General features: G+C 50.6%; 3 protein-coding genes across 3 annotated transcripts; all 3 read right to left on the bottom strand.

The window, feature by feature from the left end:
• Nucleotides 1-1,622: 1,622 nt before the first annotated feature.
• W97_08412 (uncharacterized protein) lies at nt 1,623-2,777 on the bottom strand (the record flags this gene model as incomplete). The annotated part of the gene is made up of 1 exon (XM_007786226.1): nt 1,623-2,777. The coding sequence occupies one exon, from the start codon at nt 2,775-2,777 to the stop codon at nt 1,623-1,625; it is 1,155 nt and encodes a 384-aa protein (XP_007784416.1).
• A 10,877-nt stretch (nt 2,778-13,654) lies between these two features.
• W97_08411 (uncharacterized protein) lies at nt 13,655-14,089 on the bottom strand (the record flags this gene model as incomplete). The annotated part of the gene is made up of 1 exon (XM_007786225.1): nt 13,655-14,089. The coding sequence occupies one exon, from the start codon at nt 14,087-14,089 to the stop codon at nt 13,655-13,657; it is 435 nt and encodes a 144-aa protein (XP_007784415.1).
• A 4,261-nt stretch (nt 14,090-18,350) lies between these two features.
• W97_08410 (C-8 sterol isomerase) lies at nt 18,351-19,059 on the bottom strand (the record flags this gene model as incomplete). Its single annotated transcript, XM_007786224.1, has 2 exons — nt 18,351-18,445; nt 18,504-19,059. 2 exons carry the CDS (start codon nt 19,057-19,059, stop codon nt 18,351-18,353), a joined length of 651 nt encoding a protein of 216 aa, XP_007784414.1.
• Nucleotides 19,060-19,926: the final 867 nt, after the last annotated feature.

Genomic DNA, 19,926 nt, shown 5'->3' with positions numbered 1-19,926 from the left:
ACTATACTTATTAATTAGAATAGTATACTTAATATAAATAAGAGTTTAGTATTCTTTATAATAGAGACTAATTCTACTTATAATCTTGATTTTTTATCTTATTATCTATATTTAAGTACTATTTGCTTTCTTTTTAATTGAAATTCTAACTTAAACTAGTTGAAATTAAAGTAGTAGATAGATATAGTAGAGAAAAAAATAAACATAATTTGTATTTACTTTAATAGAATAGTATAAGCTTATTTAAAGAAAAGATATAATAAGTATTAGTTTAATATATACTATCGCAATGCAAGAGGACTTTATACTAGAACTTAATTAATTAGATAGTATATAAAATATTATATATAGTTTAGAGGGTTAGTAAGCTTAATAGAATAAAAACTCTTTAGAAAGAGTATATTATCTTAGAATAATAAAAGATCTAAACTATTTTTACTCTTTAGATAGTATATTTAGCTTAAATAAAATCCTAGTATTCTTTATAGCCGATCTAATCTCACTTATAATATTATTTCTTACCTTTATTAACTATATCTTAGCATTATTCTCTTTCTTCTTAATTAGAATTCTATCTTTATAATAGCTACATTACATTTTATATCTTTATTATACAAATTTTAAAAAAAGTTATAGTTTTTACACAGACTCACTTCGATGTATAGAGTATAGAAATTATACTTTATATAAATATAACTAATTTGCGGTAAAACTATATCCACTAATTTCTATAATTATTCTTATATAGAATATAGAAAGCATTTATACTAATTAATATACTTAATAATCTTAGAAATAAGTATAAGTATATATGATAATAAGCTACTAATCACTTCTAATACTTACTTTTATAGGTATTATCCTAAGCTTCACTTATTCTTAATAAATGTTATACTACTCTCTTTAAGATATTATAGATATAAATAGCTCTAGGTCTGTTTCTAGATAGTATTGTTAGCTAATATCTATACAAGATGAATGATATAAAATAACTTACCCCCGTCCCGGGCTCAGAAGAACGTGCTGCAGGTTTGATTATTACAGTTACGGCGGAAAGCGACCGGATTTAGTTGACCTAATATCTGCGCCTAACAGCAGCGTCAAGAGCGATAAGTGCGGAGCTTTAAGGTATCTTGTCGGTCAATAGGAGAGTCCTTGTAGTAAAGACCCTATTCGCACGTGAGTAGCTTAGACGCCAGGCAGTACGACATAAAAGCGCCTCCAGTAAAGCACTGCAGTGATCGGTACAGGTACTAAGCCCAGGAAGCTGTACGACGCGCGCAATCGGCTACCGTCGTTGAAAAGATGCGCTGAAATGCGGGGTTGGCGATAATGCACTGGCTGAGAACAAAGGGCTTATGCTTTTGTCATTATGCGTGGTGCGCGAATAACTTGTAATCCAAGAAGATTTTCCTTGACCGTAAGAACAAAGACTCCAAGGTCGTTAGGGTGTTAACCTGCATTTAGCCGAGGCCTATCAACCGCGCGCGATTAAATACAGTTATCCTGCGGTTCCAAACCCCTAATAACACCGAAAAGTATCATCATCAGCTCGTCAGACTGTAGACGGTACGCTAAACCGTCCCGTGTCTGATCTTACAGTGCTTTGACTATTCCGGCAATCAAAGTTCAGCTCTGATACCAGGCCCGAGCAAAGACGCGCCATTCCCACCAACAGCAACCGTCAGCAACCTTGGACTCCCATGGTTCACCGCACCAGACTGATCCCTGCCGCCCGTCGGAGTGACATCATCGTACGGGAACGCGTATCCCCTGCCGTCCAGATTCGCGTCGTGCACAATTCGCGCGTAGTGGTTCGTGATTGGATGCTGGAAGTAAGTCGGAGGTGTATCAGGTATCGTGTCGTCAACCAAGATGGTAGAGCGGTTCAAAGCCGCGCTGAGTCTAGCGATCAGATTCCCTCGCTCAGCAGACCCCCTCTCCTCGAACGGACCCGTGCTGCAGCTGAAGATATCTCGGGTAGAGGGTTTGCTAAATGCGTGGGCGCCTAGGATAAGCTCGGGTTGAATGACCTGGCCGTTTATCACGCCGCTTGATGTCTGCGTGTTGACTGAGAGAGGTTTAGTGACATATTTATGCCAGACTTGGTCAACGTAAGGCTCAAAATAGCCTTTGAATAGGAGCGGGTCTACCACGATGCCGATGTTTGGGCTCAGGGCGCGCAGGTTCCTCCCGTGCCGCCGCACGACCAGCGAGCTCCACCCGGCATTATCCCGAGCATCTTGGTCTCTGAGCCCAGCGCAGACGATGTCGAGGCCGTTGGCTGGCATGCCCGTAACATGTTGGGTGGCGCCGGTGGTGCTCGTGAGGGTGAGCGAGATCGGCACTGACACAAAGTCCACGTAGGTGATGTTGGCGTACAGCTGGAGATTATTATAGGTGAACTCAGCAAACCCCCAATTAGTATCGATGTTCGGGTCAGAGCGGTTAGAAACTGAGGGTTCGACAAGAGCGGGGCCGCGGTTCAATTTGAATGTCAGCTTTCCGTCCACCGAAAACCATATTCGTGCACTATCGAGGTGGGGAGTAGTGACTGTGGTGGTCGTGTCTGGAGCACCGAGGCGAATTGCACAGTCCTGCTCTAGAGAAGTGCCATCCTCCGGCGGCGAGGTTGGGTAGTACGGCGTTATACCGTCCCGCTGAAGAATGAATAAAGCATTGTTGTGATCAGGCGCCCGGCCTGTGATGTAGGCGTAGACTGTATTTGAGTTCGTCCTATTTTGAAGCGCGATGTTTAGTGTCGACGGTGTCGGCATGATGAGACCCTGAACATGAAGATGTCTGTTAGCTCCACCTTAGTCTGAGTAAGATATATTCGGTATAATAAGTGATGTGCAAAGCGTTACTCTTGTAGACGAAAGAGGGTCTAGGATACTACGCGAATTCCAGTATATAGAAGACGCTAAACGCACTTTGGCACAACACAGTAGCTTAATACAGTGGCTTCGTTCACCTGGACGACCTAGTTCCGGCTAGAACTTGTCGAATCAACAGTGACAATTTAGGGAAGTGCTTGACCTACTAAATCTAAGAGATGCGAAGTGAGTGCACTTCAAAGAGCGGAATGAGGTCGGAGCGATACGTCAATGTAGCACTAGAATTCTGAAATTTGAGGACACGAACGTAAAGGGATTAAGGCGAATATATAAGTACATTCTTATGAGACAATATCCACGAAGGCAATCGGAACAGATCTTGTGACGTAATAGAAAAGGAAAGAGCTGGATCTGACATGGAGTCGAGGAGAGGCGCGATTAGGGGAGGCCTGAGCTGAACCTCGACTGCAATCATCGGTTGCTTTGGCTGGCTCACACACGCTGGATGCGGCAAATGCACCGTTTCTCTACCCTGGTAGGGCTGGTCCCCTAGATGTGAATCGAGACTTTGGCGACATCACGCGGCTGCACGAGGGTGTGCGCCATCTCGCGGCTGATGATCATTTTGGTTGCATCGGCGTCCCAACAGACTTAAAGCTATACGGGGACCATAACCCCACAGCCTGACGCCAAGGCGCTAGGTCCCCTCATTTACCCACTCAGGCTATCCAGTGAGACCTACGATTGATCGTCCACGGCGTAAGTTTTAAAAGGTCACCACCCTCTCGGATTATTTGGACCCTTTGCTGACCATCAGCTGCATCAGCTTGAGGACCGGAAGCTATTCATAGCCGCTCCCGCTTGCCATTACACTTCGACTGCCTACTCGGCGCCGTTTAGAGACGGATGCAACCAATCATGTTGTGTTGAGACATTCTTTGGAGAGGTAGGCTTTGAAATTATAGAATTATCGCGGCTGTAGGGCCCCTATCGTGTTGCCTTTTTGCAGCTTGTTACCTGACAAAATCTGCCTCCATTCGCCTGGGCCACTCTGGATGTTTGAACTCCGGGGGAAGTTCAAACCAATTGCATTATCCCTGCACAGCTGTATTGGTCGAGCACATCGGGATCGGATGAGCCTATAGAACACGTGAACAATTGCCTGCTTTATGCATTGTGTGCATATGAGTTGGCTTTTGCAGGACGGGATGATGCATTTGGTCGCAACTATGGCGCCAGAATTCAGCTGCGCCGGTCACGCCATTCAGGATGTATAGTTGAAACCGAGCTGCTGAAGCTGTACGCCGCGTCTACAACTCAAAAAGCCCAGCCTCATCGGTAGCGTTGCCCTTCGATCTTCAACGTTATTGAGGAGGTGCACGCTCTATATCTTCATCTACTCTGTGAGGCCTTGTTATTCCCTGCTCCTCTTGGGACGTCAGCGATGTCCTGAGCGGACTTCAGAGCCAATAATGTGCGGAACGAACGCGCCCCGCTGGAACTAGCAAGGTGACGGTCCCATCACGAGAGCGCTCTCAACCACCGCCTATCCATTGGCGTGAAGAGGTTATCTATTTTTCGCTCCCTGACCGCTTCAGTAATGGGCAAGAGAGCAGTCATACACCTCTTGATGGGGATGATGTTCTGTTTCCCGCCGGCGAGCCGAGCCTTGTACCCGGGATCGCTGGGCCGAGTCTGGAGGAGCTCGCTGGCAAGGCGGTACCCTCGAAGGACTGAGATCAAGAAATCCACGCTGAGTTCCGGCGGACAGACTTTTGACGGCTTAATAAGGAACTTTAGCTTCGACCGAGAAGCTACGCTAATGGACCTCGCCGCGTGTTATAAATACTAGATCACGCTTACCGAGTGCCACAGCTTCCGCCTGAATACGCTAAAGCATGTTGATACTGATGTGGTGCTAAGAGTTGATGTCTCACGAAGGTTCGGAAACGGCTATCAATCTGTGGAACCGCAAATACGAACCGCCAAGCACTCGGTGAGAACCGCGCGCTGACATCTACTTTCCCCCTAGCTCCGTCTTAGAGTGGTGTGCGCGATTTGCTGAGCGCGTTGTCCCCTGTATCATCCGGCATGAAGTCGCGCCGGCGCGGCAGCGCCTGACGTCAGCGGAGGGTAGGCGGAGCTGCCTACTCTTGTGACGCGAGATGCGATGCTCGCTCGGCTTTGCTAACTGGCCGACGAAGTTCAGCTTCGGCTTGCTCGATGGAAACCGCGGCGCCTCCGTTAGCGTTATCAATAGCGTTTAGTTGGTGTGCTCCCTTAGTTATGATGTAACTATTCAGAATGTCGGCAGTCACGAGGGGTTGGCGGACGGGAGGTCACTGTTGCTGGCGGCGGAGATATGCTGAGGCAATTTCCATAGGTGGCACAGACTCCGAAGGGAGAATCTTTGACGAATTCACCGCCGCTTAATGTCTGACGCCTTGCGCGGCCAGTTGACAGAATGCAAACTTTTCGCTTTGGTGGACGGTGCCTCAGGCAGAAGGGAGGCTTGAGGGGGCAGACTGATGCTCGAAGATTGAGATTGGAGTGGGTAGAGAGTGAGGGTGTCCGAAGGTCAAGATTGAAGCTCGAGGACAAGAACCAGAAGCTGGAGACCAAATTCAGGGGTCGAAGCTGATGGCAGCGCGCGGTGCTTGATAGCTATGAGGCTTGTCGGGCCAGTTGTTACCCGAAAAGTGAATGTGAAGGTCACGTATAGATGATGCAAGCCGAAAGACGGCAGTGACGGCCGGTGACCAAATCGCGCAGTATCGTGCTCGAGATGAAGTGGCTTCCGTTGTGCGGAGAAGGACGGCGGACGCGGAAGGCGGACTAGCACGAAGGCTGAACTCGGAGGCTGAGCACGCAGGCTGAGCCGGACGCTTGAGAGCTCGGATGACGGGAGGCTCTAGGAAGGTCGTTACTGCTCTGGACGAAGACTGGGCGTTGAGACTAAGCGCGGAGGGTGATACTGAGCATGCATGAAGGTTGAAATCAGGTCTCCGCTACTGCTGGGATACTGAGACTGAGGGCGGCTGCTTGGATCAAGGGCAGATATTGCTAGGAAGGAGGCCTGCGGCCGTCGGGAACAAGTGCTGCTGTCGTTGGGAACGAGGATTACTAAGGACCGACGCTGCTGAAGCCTGATGTAGGGTAGGCGCGACGCTTGGAGGTAACCAGCGCTGATATCCGAATCACTCCTCACTATGGCCGTCGCATGGCAGAATAAAGATGAATTCGACATGCTCGTCCTAATTTGGCAAGGAGATTTGAATCATTACATTTGACTGAGCAACCGAGTTGTGGGTCCTTTGGACGAGTTCTCAAAAGTTCCCCTCTTCGACCACTGTGCTCCTCTGGCGCAGTCTTTTCGACGGGTTTCCCTTCAGACATACCCTCTCGACTATTGTACCGTCTGTTGAGGTGTCTTGAAGCATGGTGATCCCCACCCTTTCGGCGATTTCCCATCACTTCAACTGCCGTGTCTTTCTCGTCCTAGCGTCCTCTGGTGTGATGACAACGCCGAACGGCAGAACACATTGGACATCAGCGAGGCCGCCGAGTCGTTGTTCCTTTCGACCCTCTCCCTTCCAGAACCATCACTCACCCGTCGTCGACTCGGCGAGCCGGCTTAGCTAATCTTCCGACTTAGAGTCGGCGTTTTGCGACTCTACAGTCGTCCGCTCTGTTCCGCCGAGGCATCCTGCCCTAGTTTCTCCTCTTCCTCAAGCTCCTTTCAAAGGCTCGCAACCAATACGGACTCCTGCTTTAGCTTGGTTCTAACCAGCCTTCCCTTAACGAGCTCGGACTTCCTCATTAGCGACACGCATTCCCTCTTCCGTATCCTCGGCTCGTCTTAACGACTCTCAAATGTCGGCTCTGGTCTTAAGCTACTCCTTTCGCTCACTGGAGCTCGTCTGAGATCCGTTTTAGGCCTTTCCTTGATACTTCTCCCTCGGTCTCAAGGATCCGAGCTGCTTCCCGACATGCTTCTTGTGCGTCGTCTCATCCACGAGTCAGAGTCAGGACTTCCGGTTGATCTGTGTATGCGCTTCTCCCTCAAGCTGAACCCGGAGGCTCTATGGAGCGCCTTAATGGCGTGATCGCTACCGCTGCTCGGAGAGACGGAGGGTGGTAGCGGCCTAGAGTGAGGGCGGGTCGGGGCGCATTTAGATCTGTTGCATTCGCTCGTCCAGGCCGTCTTCACCACCTAACGCAGCATTCACTGTCTATCGACGGTACATAAACAGGCTCGTCCAGCGGTCGGTCCCCTTCGAGAGGCGGAGTGATTGGCGGCGTGAAGACTGCATCGTGCCTCTTTTAGAGGGTACTCTCAAGCGCGAGCCGTAGCGGGTCATCATTGTAGGGTGTCGTCTTGCTTGTAGTCTTCTGTTGTGGGTGTTAGCGGGTGATCGTCCCACTTCGAGGGGATGTAGCGGTGCCTTACAGAGGCGCAACACAACTCCTTCAGCGAGACGTCAGTGTGACTGCGAAGAGCGGAAAGGAAGACGATGGGCAGACTACCGTGTATATACCTGGTTGTCGTTGTGGAGGAGCTGGAAATGTATGGCGCGGGAAGTATATGGCGCAGGGGTTAGGGGAAGCGCAAGAAGAGCTTTAGTTATGTTGTGATAAGTTGTGCCATTAGAAGTTGTGTTATAATAAGTTGTATTATAATAGGTTATGCTACCGTAGGTTGTGTTGTGATTAGTTGTGCTATAATAGGCTGTGTTATAAAAGGTTGTGTTATTAGAAGCTGTGTTATAAGGAGTTATGTTGAGATTAGTTGTGTTGAGATAAGCTGTAATGAGGTAAGTTGTGTTGTGATAAGCTATGCTATAATAAGAAGCTGTGTCGTGGTAAGAAGCCGCGCCGCGGACCTGTATTTCAGGTTCCAACTCGTCACGTGCGTGATTGCAAAAGTCCATACAACCTTGCGCCATACAACCCCGCGCCTCATAAATTCCCGCGCTATAGAAATTCTACTTTATACAACGCCGACACCGTATGTTCTGGCAGTCGCCGCACATACACCACTGCCATGCAAATCTAGTCATTGTTTACTCACTCCACTCGCCTTGCAAACTCTAACCGATCAGTACCATCCAACGGTATCATGTTACGACTAAGGCTCCACCTAAGATGCTGCTCTACAGTTCCAGAGTGACAGGCGTAACGCGCTAACGTAGTGGTCGGGCACGCAACACTTAATAGACGCTGACCGAGAAGAGGTTGATTTGGCCGTCGCGATAGCGAAAACACGGGGGCGGAAGCGCCAATGCGAAGGTCAGAGTGGTTGACATGCCCGAAGCGCAACAGACTGAATGTGCTACCGAATATGGCGACTGAGGACGCGGAGCATCTCTTTCACGCGAATTATCAATCTTTTAGCTAGTGTTTATACGTAAAAGCCGTTCATCAGGTGTATAAAGTTTCCCGTCGTCTCATATGCCTTAGTCACAAACTCCGCGGATTGTCGACACAAGAGACCACAAGGGAAAACTGAAAGCAACGATGACAGACTATAGGCACCGTCTCTTTGTACGCCTGATTCTGACTCCATTGTAGCCTGACGCGCTTGAGGACCTCTTTGGTACCGAGTTCGAAGTTCTTAACCGCGAGATCGCGGTCGATTCCGCTTTGCTGCGTGGAAGACTCGAGATGCTACACACGCAGGCCAGAACAAGCACGATGAGCTGGAAGCGGCAACAGCGCCGCTCAAAGGTCGATACCAAAATTCGCAGGAAAGACTGTAGCAGCTCCGATCGCAGTGGCAAGGTAGCGGCCAGTCTCAGCGGAGGCAATCGACGATAGAAACGCAGGTGAGCCAAATCCACGATCAAACGCGACTCATGCTAGCAAAGGGTCGCCTTCAAGTAGACGAACAGAGAGCCGAACACAGACTCGCATACCGATGCCCCCCCGAGCCGATGCAGTTCACCGCGCAAAGAGAGCCCAGACCTGTGGAGACGCACGATATGGCGGCTGTGGGGGGCAAGTGAGCCGGCGACGTTCGGTCACTCTAGCCCGCTGCCCAAGCAAGAAGCGGCTTCACCGAGAGAGATCAACCACTCAGCTGTGTTTCCGCATGAGAGGCTCGAAACGTTGTGGGCGCAGGCCCGAGACGAGCATGATCAGACACCGCTTGATTCAAGAAGTCTAGGGAAGATTCGCGGAAGCAACTGATGAAGATGCGATGGCAGAGGATCCAACCTGGAACCAGGCACAAGTGACGCGGACTCAGGTGAGCCTCTCGCGATATAACGCTCGCGGGCGGAGCAACTCTCTGAAATTGGATCGATGCTGACGAAGGGGTACCCGCCAAACAGGTCATCAGAGAGCCAGAAAAGGCCTTGCGCCCCGACGACGCGCCAAACCCACGGCGTTCCGCCACGCACAGACTCGAGCTCGATGTAGCAGCAGAACACTATGGATTCGTAAGCCACCTACAGACTAGCAGGGTATCTATCGGACACGAGAAGATGGCGTATATTGAGCGCAGCGGGACCCTCCGGCAGCTGTGCGGGTCGCCATCTGGCGTAATGGAATGTAGCCACCCTCACATCCAACGTCTGTCCACGGTGGCGGCGACGGGGAGACCGAAAGTGGTTCACGAGCTTCTCACGCGATTGCGGCGTCGCACCGTGGTTCTTGCCGAACGTGTTCGTGGCGTTGTGACGATCCGTGGCGCATGCATTACAGCAGGTGATGTTGAACAGCTCGTGATCGCTATCTCTGGGGAGAGCCTTGATTATTTCTTCAGCTGTGTGGATGAGGGGAGCGGCTCATTAAAGAGTGCTGTGTTGCCTTCAGCAGCTGAGAAGCTGCCATCGAGCCAGATGAGTCTTGGGCCGAAAGATAGAGTACCTACGAAAGGCGTGGGCCACCCACTAGCTGCTGGAGGACCCTTATACTTATCGGGCATGCCGAATTCCTCATCCCAAGGCGGCTGCATTATCCGATCGGTTGCGAGATCGTGTGGAGGCTCTCGGGCTCTAGTCATCTCCCCTTTTGCTGGCAAAGCGCTGCTCAAGAATATTAGTGGCGCGCAATTAGCTGAGGCAAGGCAACGTCGCGATGGGGTAGGGGCACGTGTATCGTAGAGATGAGCATAAGGATATTTAGCAATCACGCGGGACGATCACGCATAGATGTACATTCCGAACAGGAGCGCGTTGAGTGATTTGCACTTTATGTACAGCCCTATCATTTCTGTTGATAGCTTGAACATTCATACACGAAAACCCTGTTCCGTCAAGCCCGCGCCTCCATCTGCCCTCCACCGACAGCGCGTAGCACCCGGGTCGCTGGCTTCTTGGGCGATCTCCCCTTTAGGACCAACTCGTCAACCATGTGCTGCTCGTTGTTGAAGACAACGGTTGAGCCAGAAGCAGAAAACCACCGGACACCAGTAAGACCCCCGAGCCAATAGCTCTTTCGATGATTTCCCTTTAAGAATCTCCTCTTTAATGTTCGTGCCGTTGTGTCATCTGTCGAAGTATTTTCAAGCATAACTATCCCAGATTTGTCCATGAGAACCGAAACTGCATTCCATGTTACTCACCCTCTTGACTAATTCAAGCCCAGTCACAACATCGTATTCCGCGTCCTTTCGTCCGAAAGAAAATCCCAAAAACAGGTTGACAGTCTGAATGGATAATCAAACCACGAAATCCTGCCCTCTTTCTCCTCTGGATTCCGGTCACGATGTTGCGTTGTGCCGGGTTTTGTCTAAGGGGAGTCTCAAGGGCGGAAATCTGAAGCGCGAGATCTTGCGCTTTTGCGTAACCTGCTCCAGTCCCCAAAGGAGACGTCGCATTGTGCTGGGTTTCGTCCGGAGGAGGGTCCCGTTTCTAGAGGAGTAGTCTGAGGGCAGGTCCGAAGCGTGAGATCCTGCGCCTTCTACGCCTCTTTCTCCGGACTCCGGTCACAATGTCGCACTGCGCTGGGTTTTGTCTGAAGAAGAATCTCGCCGGACAAGCTGGGGGAAAATTTGAAGTGCGAGAGCTTGCGTCTTTTAGACCTTGCCCGGATCAGTAATAAAGGTCTCTTCATCCTCTGCGCGATCGAAGCTCACCATCTCATTGTTTTAAAGGTCTCTTCATCATCTGGACCCTCCTCTGCGTAATTAAAGCTCACTGGCCCATTGTTTTGAAGTACGTGTTGAGGAGAGAGTCCTGCAGATGGCAGCCAAGGAGTATGGATGAAGTATGCAGAGATACTGTACTCGCTTGAGTTAGAACCGTTCCTTCCTAAGCGTCGAGTCAAGGATCTGCTGTGTTAGCGGCCACGCAACTATCCAGCTTGACGGCCAGGGATAGAATTGGAGCGCGAGATCTTGCGCTTTCTGCACCCTGCCAGCATCAACGGCGGAGCTGTTTTGCCGTCCCGATCCTCCTATCGGGTGCGGCTAGGTTTTTTGCAAGCGCGGAAGTCGGGAATCCAAGAAGTCGCTACATCAATACAAACAATCTCTCAGCTCCCGGCGGCACCGGATCTTTCACCGTAATTCGGATGCGGCATCCCAAAATAATGACACAAATACTCTTCCGAGACTCAGGCACGGCTTTTTTCGGCGCATCCCGTCACACCGAAAAGACCGTGAGCGCCTAGACGCAAGGAACACTGAGCGCGGCGCCGAATCAAAGCGGAACGCCTCCGGGTGAGAATTCGAGAGGGTAGCGGTTGCCGACGGTGACAACCGAAAACAGTACTGTAAACTGTCCGGTAAGAGGCGGGTTGGTCGAGGAGGCAGGCGATGTCGATGCTCTGACAAGAGGTAGGTTAGGCCAAAGTGTGGATTGATCAAGGTATGGGTGTTGTCGCAGTGGCGAGGGCTGCTGAACTATGCGGAGGGGAGGCTGTAAAGTTGATGTCCAGTTTTGGAGGACAGGTGGGAGGGGGCGCGGGGCAAGCGTGGGCGATTCGGTCGTGTTGGACGGGATGGCGGATGCGGCGGGACAGGGTTAGGGGGTGCGTAGCGGATGGGACTGTTGCACGCCTTCAGAATTGCGCATAAGAGGTGGATTGGTTAAAGTCAATGTCCTAGTGAGTGGTCGATGATCGAAGACGCAGGCGACTCCGCAGCGACAGGGATCGCAGGAGCGGGCGGAGGACGCTAGGAGGGGGCAAGGGAAGGCTGCAATATCGATTTCCTGATAAGAGGTGGATTGGTTAGAAGAAGGGCGATGGCGCAGCTTACACCGGCGAGGATTACTGGAGTCGGCGAGGCCGCAAATTTGATTTCCTGATAGAGGTGGATTGGTAGGAGGCCATAGTGGATAAAGATTGGGATAGAGGGAGCAAAGAGAAGCTCAACCAGCAGAGAGGGTTGAGAGAGGACCCCGAGAAGACTCCAAAACTCGACGCTGCTACCAAAGGGTCAAACGCGCCGATGAGCGTAGCGGCAGCCGAGAAAGGCGTGGCTATCGACCTAAAACAACACCGGAGGGTGGAGTATCTCGAGCCGACGCGAACACAGCCTGTGAACTGGTGATTGCAGCTTGAGCTAGATTCCCATGGACAGGTACGGCGGGTTGTAAGCGCGTCAGCAAGACTGAATGCAAGCGGCCATCTTGTTGTAAGAAGGGGGTGACCGATCGCCTCACAGGAGAGGGATAGACGGCAGCTGCGTAGTCTTGCTGCCAATAGATCAGGACCAGTCCCGAAATGTAATCAAGCATCAACATGCTAGATTGGCGGTCAGCGAAGATGATCACTCAGCATACCCGGTTGCACACGCATCTCTTGTCTCCATGGGCTTCTTCTTGAAGCAGGGATCGCGCCGGCGACGCAAAAAGGGCCATTATGTCTTCTAGATACCCGGACGCTGTCTGGCCGCGGGACACGCACTCTCTATCTGTCAAGATGACACTTTTACAGGCCGGTAGCGCGTGGTGGCACGTCCTCGTAATAATTATTGGGGCGGCATTTCTTCCAGATGCCTAGACGCCCTTCTGAACATAAGACATGCAGTCTTTCTGTCCGTCGAGAGGATCCAGGTACTGAGACTCTTTCAACCCCCGGCAGGAGGCGGCAAGACATCCCCGCCGCAATCGCTGAGGCGGCACTTCTTTCGAATGCCTTCATACTCGAGAAGTTTGCGAAAGCCTCGGTCGACACTCTTTGAGGCGGAGAGAACTCACAGGTCGCAATAGGTGATTTGACACCGTGCAGAGGCCTATCAAAAGCCCCTAAACGCCGTCGGCAAGGACTCCGCCATACTCCGGCCATGTGATGAGCCCGTAGGCCGTGGAAGTTGGGCATGTGATTAGGGAGGCGGGCATATGGGCGCTGATGGCGGTGGTGGGAAAGGCGAAGGCGAAGGCGGCACACGACTCGCAGTAAACGGGAACCCGATGAAGACTGCGAACGAGAAGCAGATAGAGACTCGCCGACGGGAACTAGACAAAGACCACGATCGCGCCAGTCGAGGTATGGGAGAAGAACCCGAAATGTCTCAAGCAGGACCTCACGGCGCAGAATGGAGACGGGCAAGTCCGGCGGAGCTGAACTGGTGTGTTTATGAACCACGGTTGGATTGGCAGAGACGCAGTCCGCCGTCTTCTTGCGGGAGTCATTCCAAGGTCGTTGCTCGCGGCTCTAAGCAGATCATGGGCGGGCTCGTGTGCTTGGGTAGGCTGACCAGATCCGGCCCTGTTTGCAAAGGGATTAGGCTAGGTCTTCTGTGGAGCTGGTTGGAAGCTGAAGCGAGTTCTGGAACGAGCTCATCGCAAGCTCCTCCTCTTCCACCGGATTCCGGCCTCGGATACAAGCGGATCAGGCCGGGCCCTCTATGGATCGGTAGCTCGGCGTCAGATGGGACACCGGGTTCGAGGATCTTGCCGCTTGTCTCTTCCACGCATCTGGCGTGGTGAGAGCTCATCACCGAGGATCAGTGACCCGGTGCCAGACGAGCCGCCCGGGTCGGGAAGCTCGACAGAGTCGATCGATGGCTCGGCGGATCGGACTTTGTGTTCGAGGAACCCGTCATCTGCTCTTCTACGCATCTGGTGCGGCGAGAGGCCGTCCCAGAGCATCAGTGGCTCGGCTTCAGGTGGGACGCCTGGTTCGAGGAGCCTGTCCTCTGTCTCTGGCGCGGCGAGAGCTCGGCTGGCAAGGGCTCGGATCGGTCGCTCGTCGACAGATGGAACGCCTGGCTCGAGAAGCCCGTCATCTGTCTCTTCTGCGCACCTGTTGTGGTGAGAGCTCGGCCGGTATAGGCTTCGATCGGCGGCCAGGCGTCCCATGTGGCGCCTGGCTCGAGGGGCTAGTCACAGAGGGGCGGTGGCTCTAAAACGCGTGGTTCGAAGAGCTCGCCATCAGTCTCTTCACACATCGGGTGCAGTGAGAGTTCGGCTCGGTTGGGTGGCCGGCACGCGCAATTTTGTACTGCCATACTGAAACGATCGGAAGAAGTAGGAGTTTCGGCGCGGACACCCGGGTCGTCTTGTCAGCACGGTCAGTGCGTGGACTAAGATCTGACACGCAAACCTTCTATCAAGCCGAAAGGAGTGGACGGAGCGAACAGAACATGAAGCGTGGAGGCGGCGGAGAAATAGGCCCGCAGAAGACTCCGAAGCGCAGCGATAGAAGGGCATGTAAAGTTAATAATTTAATGTCTGTTCTCCTCGTAGCACGACGCGAAGGGGGAGGATCTTGCTTTCTTTTAGAAAGTCCTCCAGTGCTTCTGTATACTCTAGCTCGCCTGGCAGGGAGATGGGGAGGCGCAGCCAGGTGGCGGACTCTTCTCGGTGAAGGCGGCGGATTGATGCCATTGCTCCAGAACACCCTGATGAGATGCGAGGCTTGTGCACCAAAAGGCAGTATCATTCATCGAAATACATAAATTCCAGTGCTCGTAACGTTGTAGACGAGCCCAGACGGTGCCTGACACTAATCGATGCGCCATAATATTTGAGTTTGGAGACGCAACTAGTAGAATGTCTTCCGGAGCGCTAAGTCGATATCGGGAGGTCCAAGGCTTAAACTCCTTCCCAACGCTGTCCAAAGGGCGTCTTAAAGCTGGGAATCTCTCGGGGTGATTGTCTGGCGGATATGTTCAATCTATAACTCTGGACTGGTTGCGTCTTGGGTAGGGTTGGGTATACCAGGACTGTGATGTCAAAACAGCTACCCAACACTGTCAAGCTGCGATTTAGTGTCGAAAGGCTGCATTAAAGTCTGCAGCAGCTGTCAGAGCCACTGCGTGTGGGACAACCAGACAGTCTCTTGCAAACAGTTACCTAGGTACACATTCGGGAAACGAGCTCCTGAGAGGATTCAATGTTCTACAGACTTCGCGTTTACTATGTATTCTCTATACCACCTTCATTTCGCGAGCCTGCGCTGCAGAATTCGCCTCACTGGCCGGTGGCGAAAGTCCGACTAAACATGGAAAGCTACCGTGGTGTCGTAGACCGAATCTTTAACCGATTGCGAATATGGAGTTCTGACGGCATCGTGAAATCTCTACCAGTCAGGTTGGGTAAGTCATACCAAAAGAGATGTTTTGAGAACATGCGGAGACAACTCGACAGTCTGAGATGCTGACTTTGATCTAAAGGAACTTCTAGCAGTGACCAGCAATGAGATACAGGCTTGACCACGGCAGCTAAGAAAGCGATGGAAGTTGCACCCCTCAGTAGACGCCTATATGCAAGTGGAATGCTTGCCACGGATTTCCGCCGCACGCGCACTTCCAGACGAGCATGGAAATAGTTCTGCCGGCCTATCTGTCCGGTCCATATTTTGACGCAAAGATCCCCCTATGCAACCAACCCTCACGATGCTCAACGGCATCCAAGTATGAGCTGCAGGCCAACGCCATCTATAGCGCGCTTCCTGTTGTCCCCAATCCGCAGCGAGGGCGGCGCCACAACCTCCTCCGACAGCGTTTATAAAGTTGCCGTCTGGCAGTCTCGGGTCTCGCGCGGTGGAGTCATCAACAGGGCGGAGGAGAGCGTTCCTGTCTGCCAGCGAGGAGGTGTGCGGTGTCTCTATTACGATCAGCGCTCTACGCTGCTGCCAATAACTCCCACAATCATGTTAAACTCGGTGGGTATGCGCAGTGAAATAGGGGCGGAGCCACTGCTGCTTGCTACTCTTCGGCTGTATGACGGCAGCGCAACGAGATAGTGCCGGCGGATCCTCTAGAGACGGTTCGCTAGGTGCTTGTGGGCGGAAAGCCGGCAGAGTATATGCCCGTAGTCGGAGAGAAACGGCATCGAGCGTGGCAACGTAGCAGACACTGAGCTCAGAAAGGATTGCTCTAGAACCGATTCGAAGATGATCTGGGACGAGGAATGATTGAAAGGTGGGCGGGGGAATTCTCTATAAACAAGTCTCTAGCCAAAAGAAAACCGAGTTATGAAAGACCCTGCCACTCTAAGGAGGCTTCAATTTGCGAATCACGTAGGCACCTACCGTCCGTTACTCCTGTTGAGTTTGCGAGAAGTCGCAAAGTGGTATGGCGGTTGTTTATAGATGCTTCGTGTCACGTGACATCGACGTCACCGAAAACCGTATTCCACATCAACTAGCCTTCAAGGTAGCTACCCGGTATACGTTGGTTCGAGTTTAATTCTTCCCGCATATACCCGCCGCAAGACTGCATTTGGACCCGCTACAGTCTCAAATTACGCTCAAGTCCTTGCAATGACAAGCATGCGCGTCAGCACGAGTCTCTTCGTGTCATTCAAGTGGATACCGTCCACTCGCGGGGCCTTCTGACATTCCTTATTCTTCTGGCTTCCTTCCTTTTCGCTAGCAGCTTTGGTCACATGCTTATTCTGGCCTCGGATTCGAGGAGATTGCATCCTCAATCGCAACTCTATTGGGTATTATAAGTAAGCGAGTTTCTTCCGTCTAATTGTAACAGACTTTATGTTAACTGCGAAAAGTGTACGCCTTCTACAGCATCCTCTCTAGGTCCAGTTCCCTACCACGCTTCTGGGTTTTCATATATAGAGTCAATCCGTTCACCGTGTCCAGCCTTTCCACCACTCTTAGGGGTGCCCCTATTCACTGTGCCGAGAACGAGTTTCAGAGCTTTTCCGCACCAGAGAATGAAACCTACGGCGAGTATCTACAGGAGTATATTTCACTCGCCAGCGGGTACGTGAGCAATTCAGGAGCCTCAGGCGACGAACCTTACCACTATTGCCGCATGCCGAGTACAGATTAATTCTTAACTAGCGTCAGTATAAGCTGCGAGAATCGCTGGAGAGACTAGGCGCTCCTATGCGTGTACGTCGCTTTCAATATCACTACTACGGTGATTTTGTACTGGTTCATAAGAGTGCCAAAGGGCAAGAAGAAGGCGAAAAAGGAGTAGAAAGCGGTTCACGGTAGCTGTTATGTCTACGAAGATGTTACGCAAAGAACAATACTCTTGCTTTCAACCCTTCACAATTTTATATCGAGAAGTTGTATCTAACTTTGCTTTAGACTATTTAGACCGTTCAAGATACAGTTACTAAAAAGAAGAGCGCAATTGTTCTCGTTCCCTTCTCATGTTTCACTTTAGCGCACAGTTGCGATCAGTCGTCATAGCTGCAATGCCGATAACCCAATATAGCTGAGTACCTTGTTCTCTTGCATCTTCGCCGCATGGACCTTTCGCGCACCTAATCTCAATACCCGCTTGCCTTCGCTTGTAATTATAGGGGTGTTAAGTATCAAAGGCTTCTGTTTCTACATCGACTACACACTTCACCTGCTGTCAGAGAGATAAGCAATGCATTCAATGCAATATCCTACACTATTAAATTCGAGGATACAGGTTCACAGTCCGTTTCTCTACCGAGTTACCAACTTGCGCTGCTGCTTCGCAGACCCCTTCTTAACCGTACTCGAGAATAACTCAAAAGCTACTTGTGCCGCTGCAAGGAATGTCACCTCGCCAGCATCGTCACGACTTGGGCTCACTTCGACGATGTCAGCCCCAACGAGGTTCAAGCCCTCAATGCTATGCAGTATCTAGGTGAGTTTCCGTTTAGTCCGGCCGTCAGGGTCCGGCATACCAGTATCCACAGATACATAGCCATGACGTTCAGTACCGGCCCGATTTATTATGCCCTTGATTATCTCCTTGCTTCGGGTGATTTCAGTTTCAAGCTACTAGTACCGAAAGTACAGCCAAACCTATTGTAGAGGAACTGCAGGTTTGCACCTCACAGCACCGTTTAGACTGCTGTTCTGCTGGAGGGGCTTCTACGCAGGCTCAAACGAGATATTGTGGTTGCAGTCAACACGATGGACAGCCACAGCCAGGCTCTGTTGTTCCTCGTGGCCAAACAAGGGTATGATGAGATAATGAAGCTGCTGCTTGGTAAGAGCGCCGACGTTAATGCGTAGGATGGAGATTACGGTAACGCACTCTAGGCAGCTTTAGCTAGAGGCCGTGAGGAGACAATAAGGTGTCTAGTCGATCCTCGATCTCGGAAATCTTTCACCTTATGCTCAATAACATCGTCACTCAATTCCTATCAAAACATCAACCAATCTCCTTCAAAGCTTGCCCATCGCTAAGTTTTCCAGCATCTCGCGACCAGTGACCCAAGTCGTCCTCCAAAGCGTGGGGAAATCCAATGTACTCGAAAACGCTGTATTTTGTCAGCACTCTCCCACAAGCACATACTCCCGGAACCACAGATGACTTACTATCAGCGTATCCAAAGATCAGCATAGGCGGAATCCAACCCCTCGCGTACTCTAATGCAAAACACCCGCTCTCCATCTTATACTGCTTAACATCACCCCTCTTTAGATGATGCACAGTGCCCTGCGGATACCTCTCCGGCTCGTAGACGCCCTTTCCCGGTGCATACGCCAGTTGCTCGCCGCGCAGGATATGGAAATAGTCGTCCGCCGTGTGCCTTCCCGTATGGCCCTCAGTCCCGATCGCGGTGCCGAAAATGATTAAATATTCGGTCACGGAAGCGTGGATGATGTACATAGCACCCATAGCACCGCCCGCGTTGTTAAAAATCCATTCTTCCTCCAAGTTCACGTGATGCAGGTACTTGGCGGAGAGGTTGGAGACGATGTATTGGACGACGGAGGTAGTGTCGTTGCCATGAGCTTCGACGGCAGCTTGAGCCAAAGACTGAAGCTCGGAGGGCGTGAAGATGTAGAACTTATCTAGATGTGAGTCCAGGAGGTACATTATGGAGGAAAGTGCACCTATCAAGGCACCGAGAAGGGTTAGGAAGCGCATCTTTAGTAAATTGGTGCCGCTTCGTCCGCGGCTAGTAAATGAAGAGTTTAAAAAAGGGAAACGCCAAGGGAGGAACTGGAAAACAACTGAATGCAAGCTCCAGAAGTAGAGAGATAGCGGCGTTGTTATAAGATGAAGGTTTTTGAAGTTTGATAAGGACGAAGAGATGAAGCCGCACATGCCAGTCGGGGTAAGGAGGCTCCCGGGACCCGGACTCTCAGCCCATATGCTTAGCAACACCTTTCCAAGGGAACTTGCCTAGACGTGCGCTCGCATTCCGTAGTATCCGGTATACCAACAACGCCGCTCCGTCTTTGTCACTCAAGAATGCCTTCGTTAATACCGGCTTCTCATCCCAGCTTTCTTATTTATATATAGATTTTAGGGAATTAGGTGTCAACTCGGTTATAAAGCTTTTTTATAAGGATTAAAACCTATAGCTCTTAGTAGTATAATTTAGCTTTACTTAGAGTCTAGACGATTAAGTTTTCTACTAAGATGAGTTAGATAATACTATTAATTTAACCTCTTAAAGTAATCTCTAGGGTTATTTCTTTAACTTAATTTAATTCCGGCTATATAAGCTAGGATACTCCTCTAGTACTACTATATAAGTAGTTTTATAAATACTAAAACCTTAATTTATTAAGCTATTCTCTAGAATCTATCTTTTTTTAGCTATAAGTTCTAGCTTTAAGACTACTTATTATAGTTCTCTATATTTCTAAGCTATATATAGCTACCAAGTTAGTTAGTACTACTAGTGTTAGGAGAAGTAGTAGGATAGCCTATATATTAGGCCTTATTACTTCTTCTAGCGCGTTTTTTATTCTAAGTTTAATTCTAACTAAGACCGTTTTCTTTTTT

The sequence above is a fragment of the Coniosporium apollinis genome, assembly GCF_000281105.1.
Source record: "Coniosporium apollinis CBS 100218 chromosome Unknown supercont1.53, whole genome shotgun sequence".
Lineage (NCBI taxonomy): Eukaryota > Fungi > Ascomycota > Dothideomycetes > Coniosporium > Coniosporium apollinis.
The sequence above is the reverse complement of the archived record's forward strand: the minus strand, read 5'-3'. Positions and strand labels throughout refer to the sequence as shown.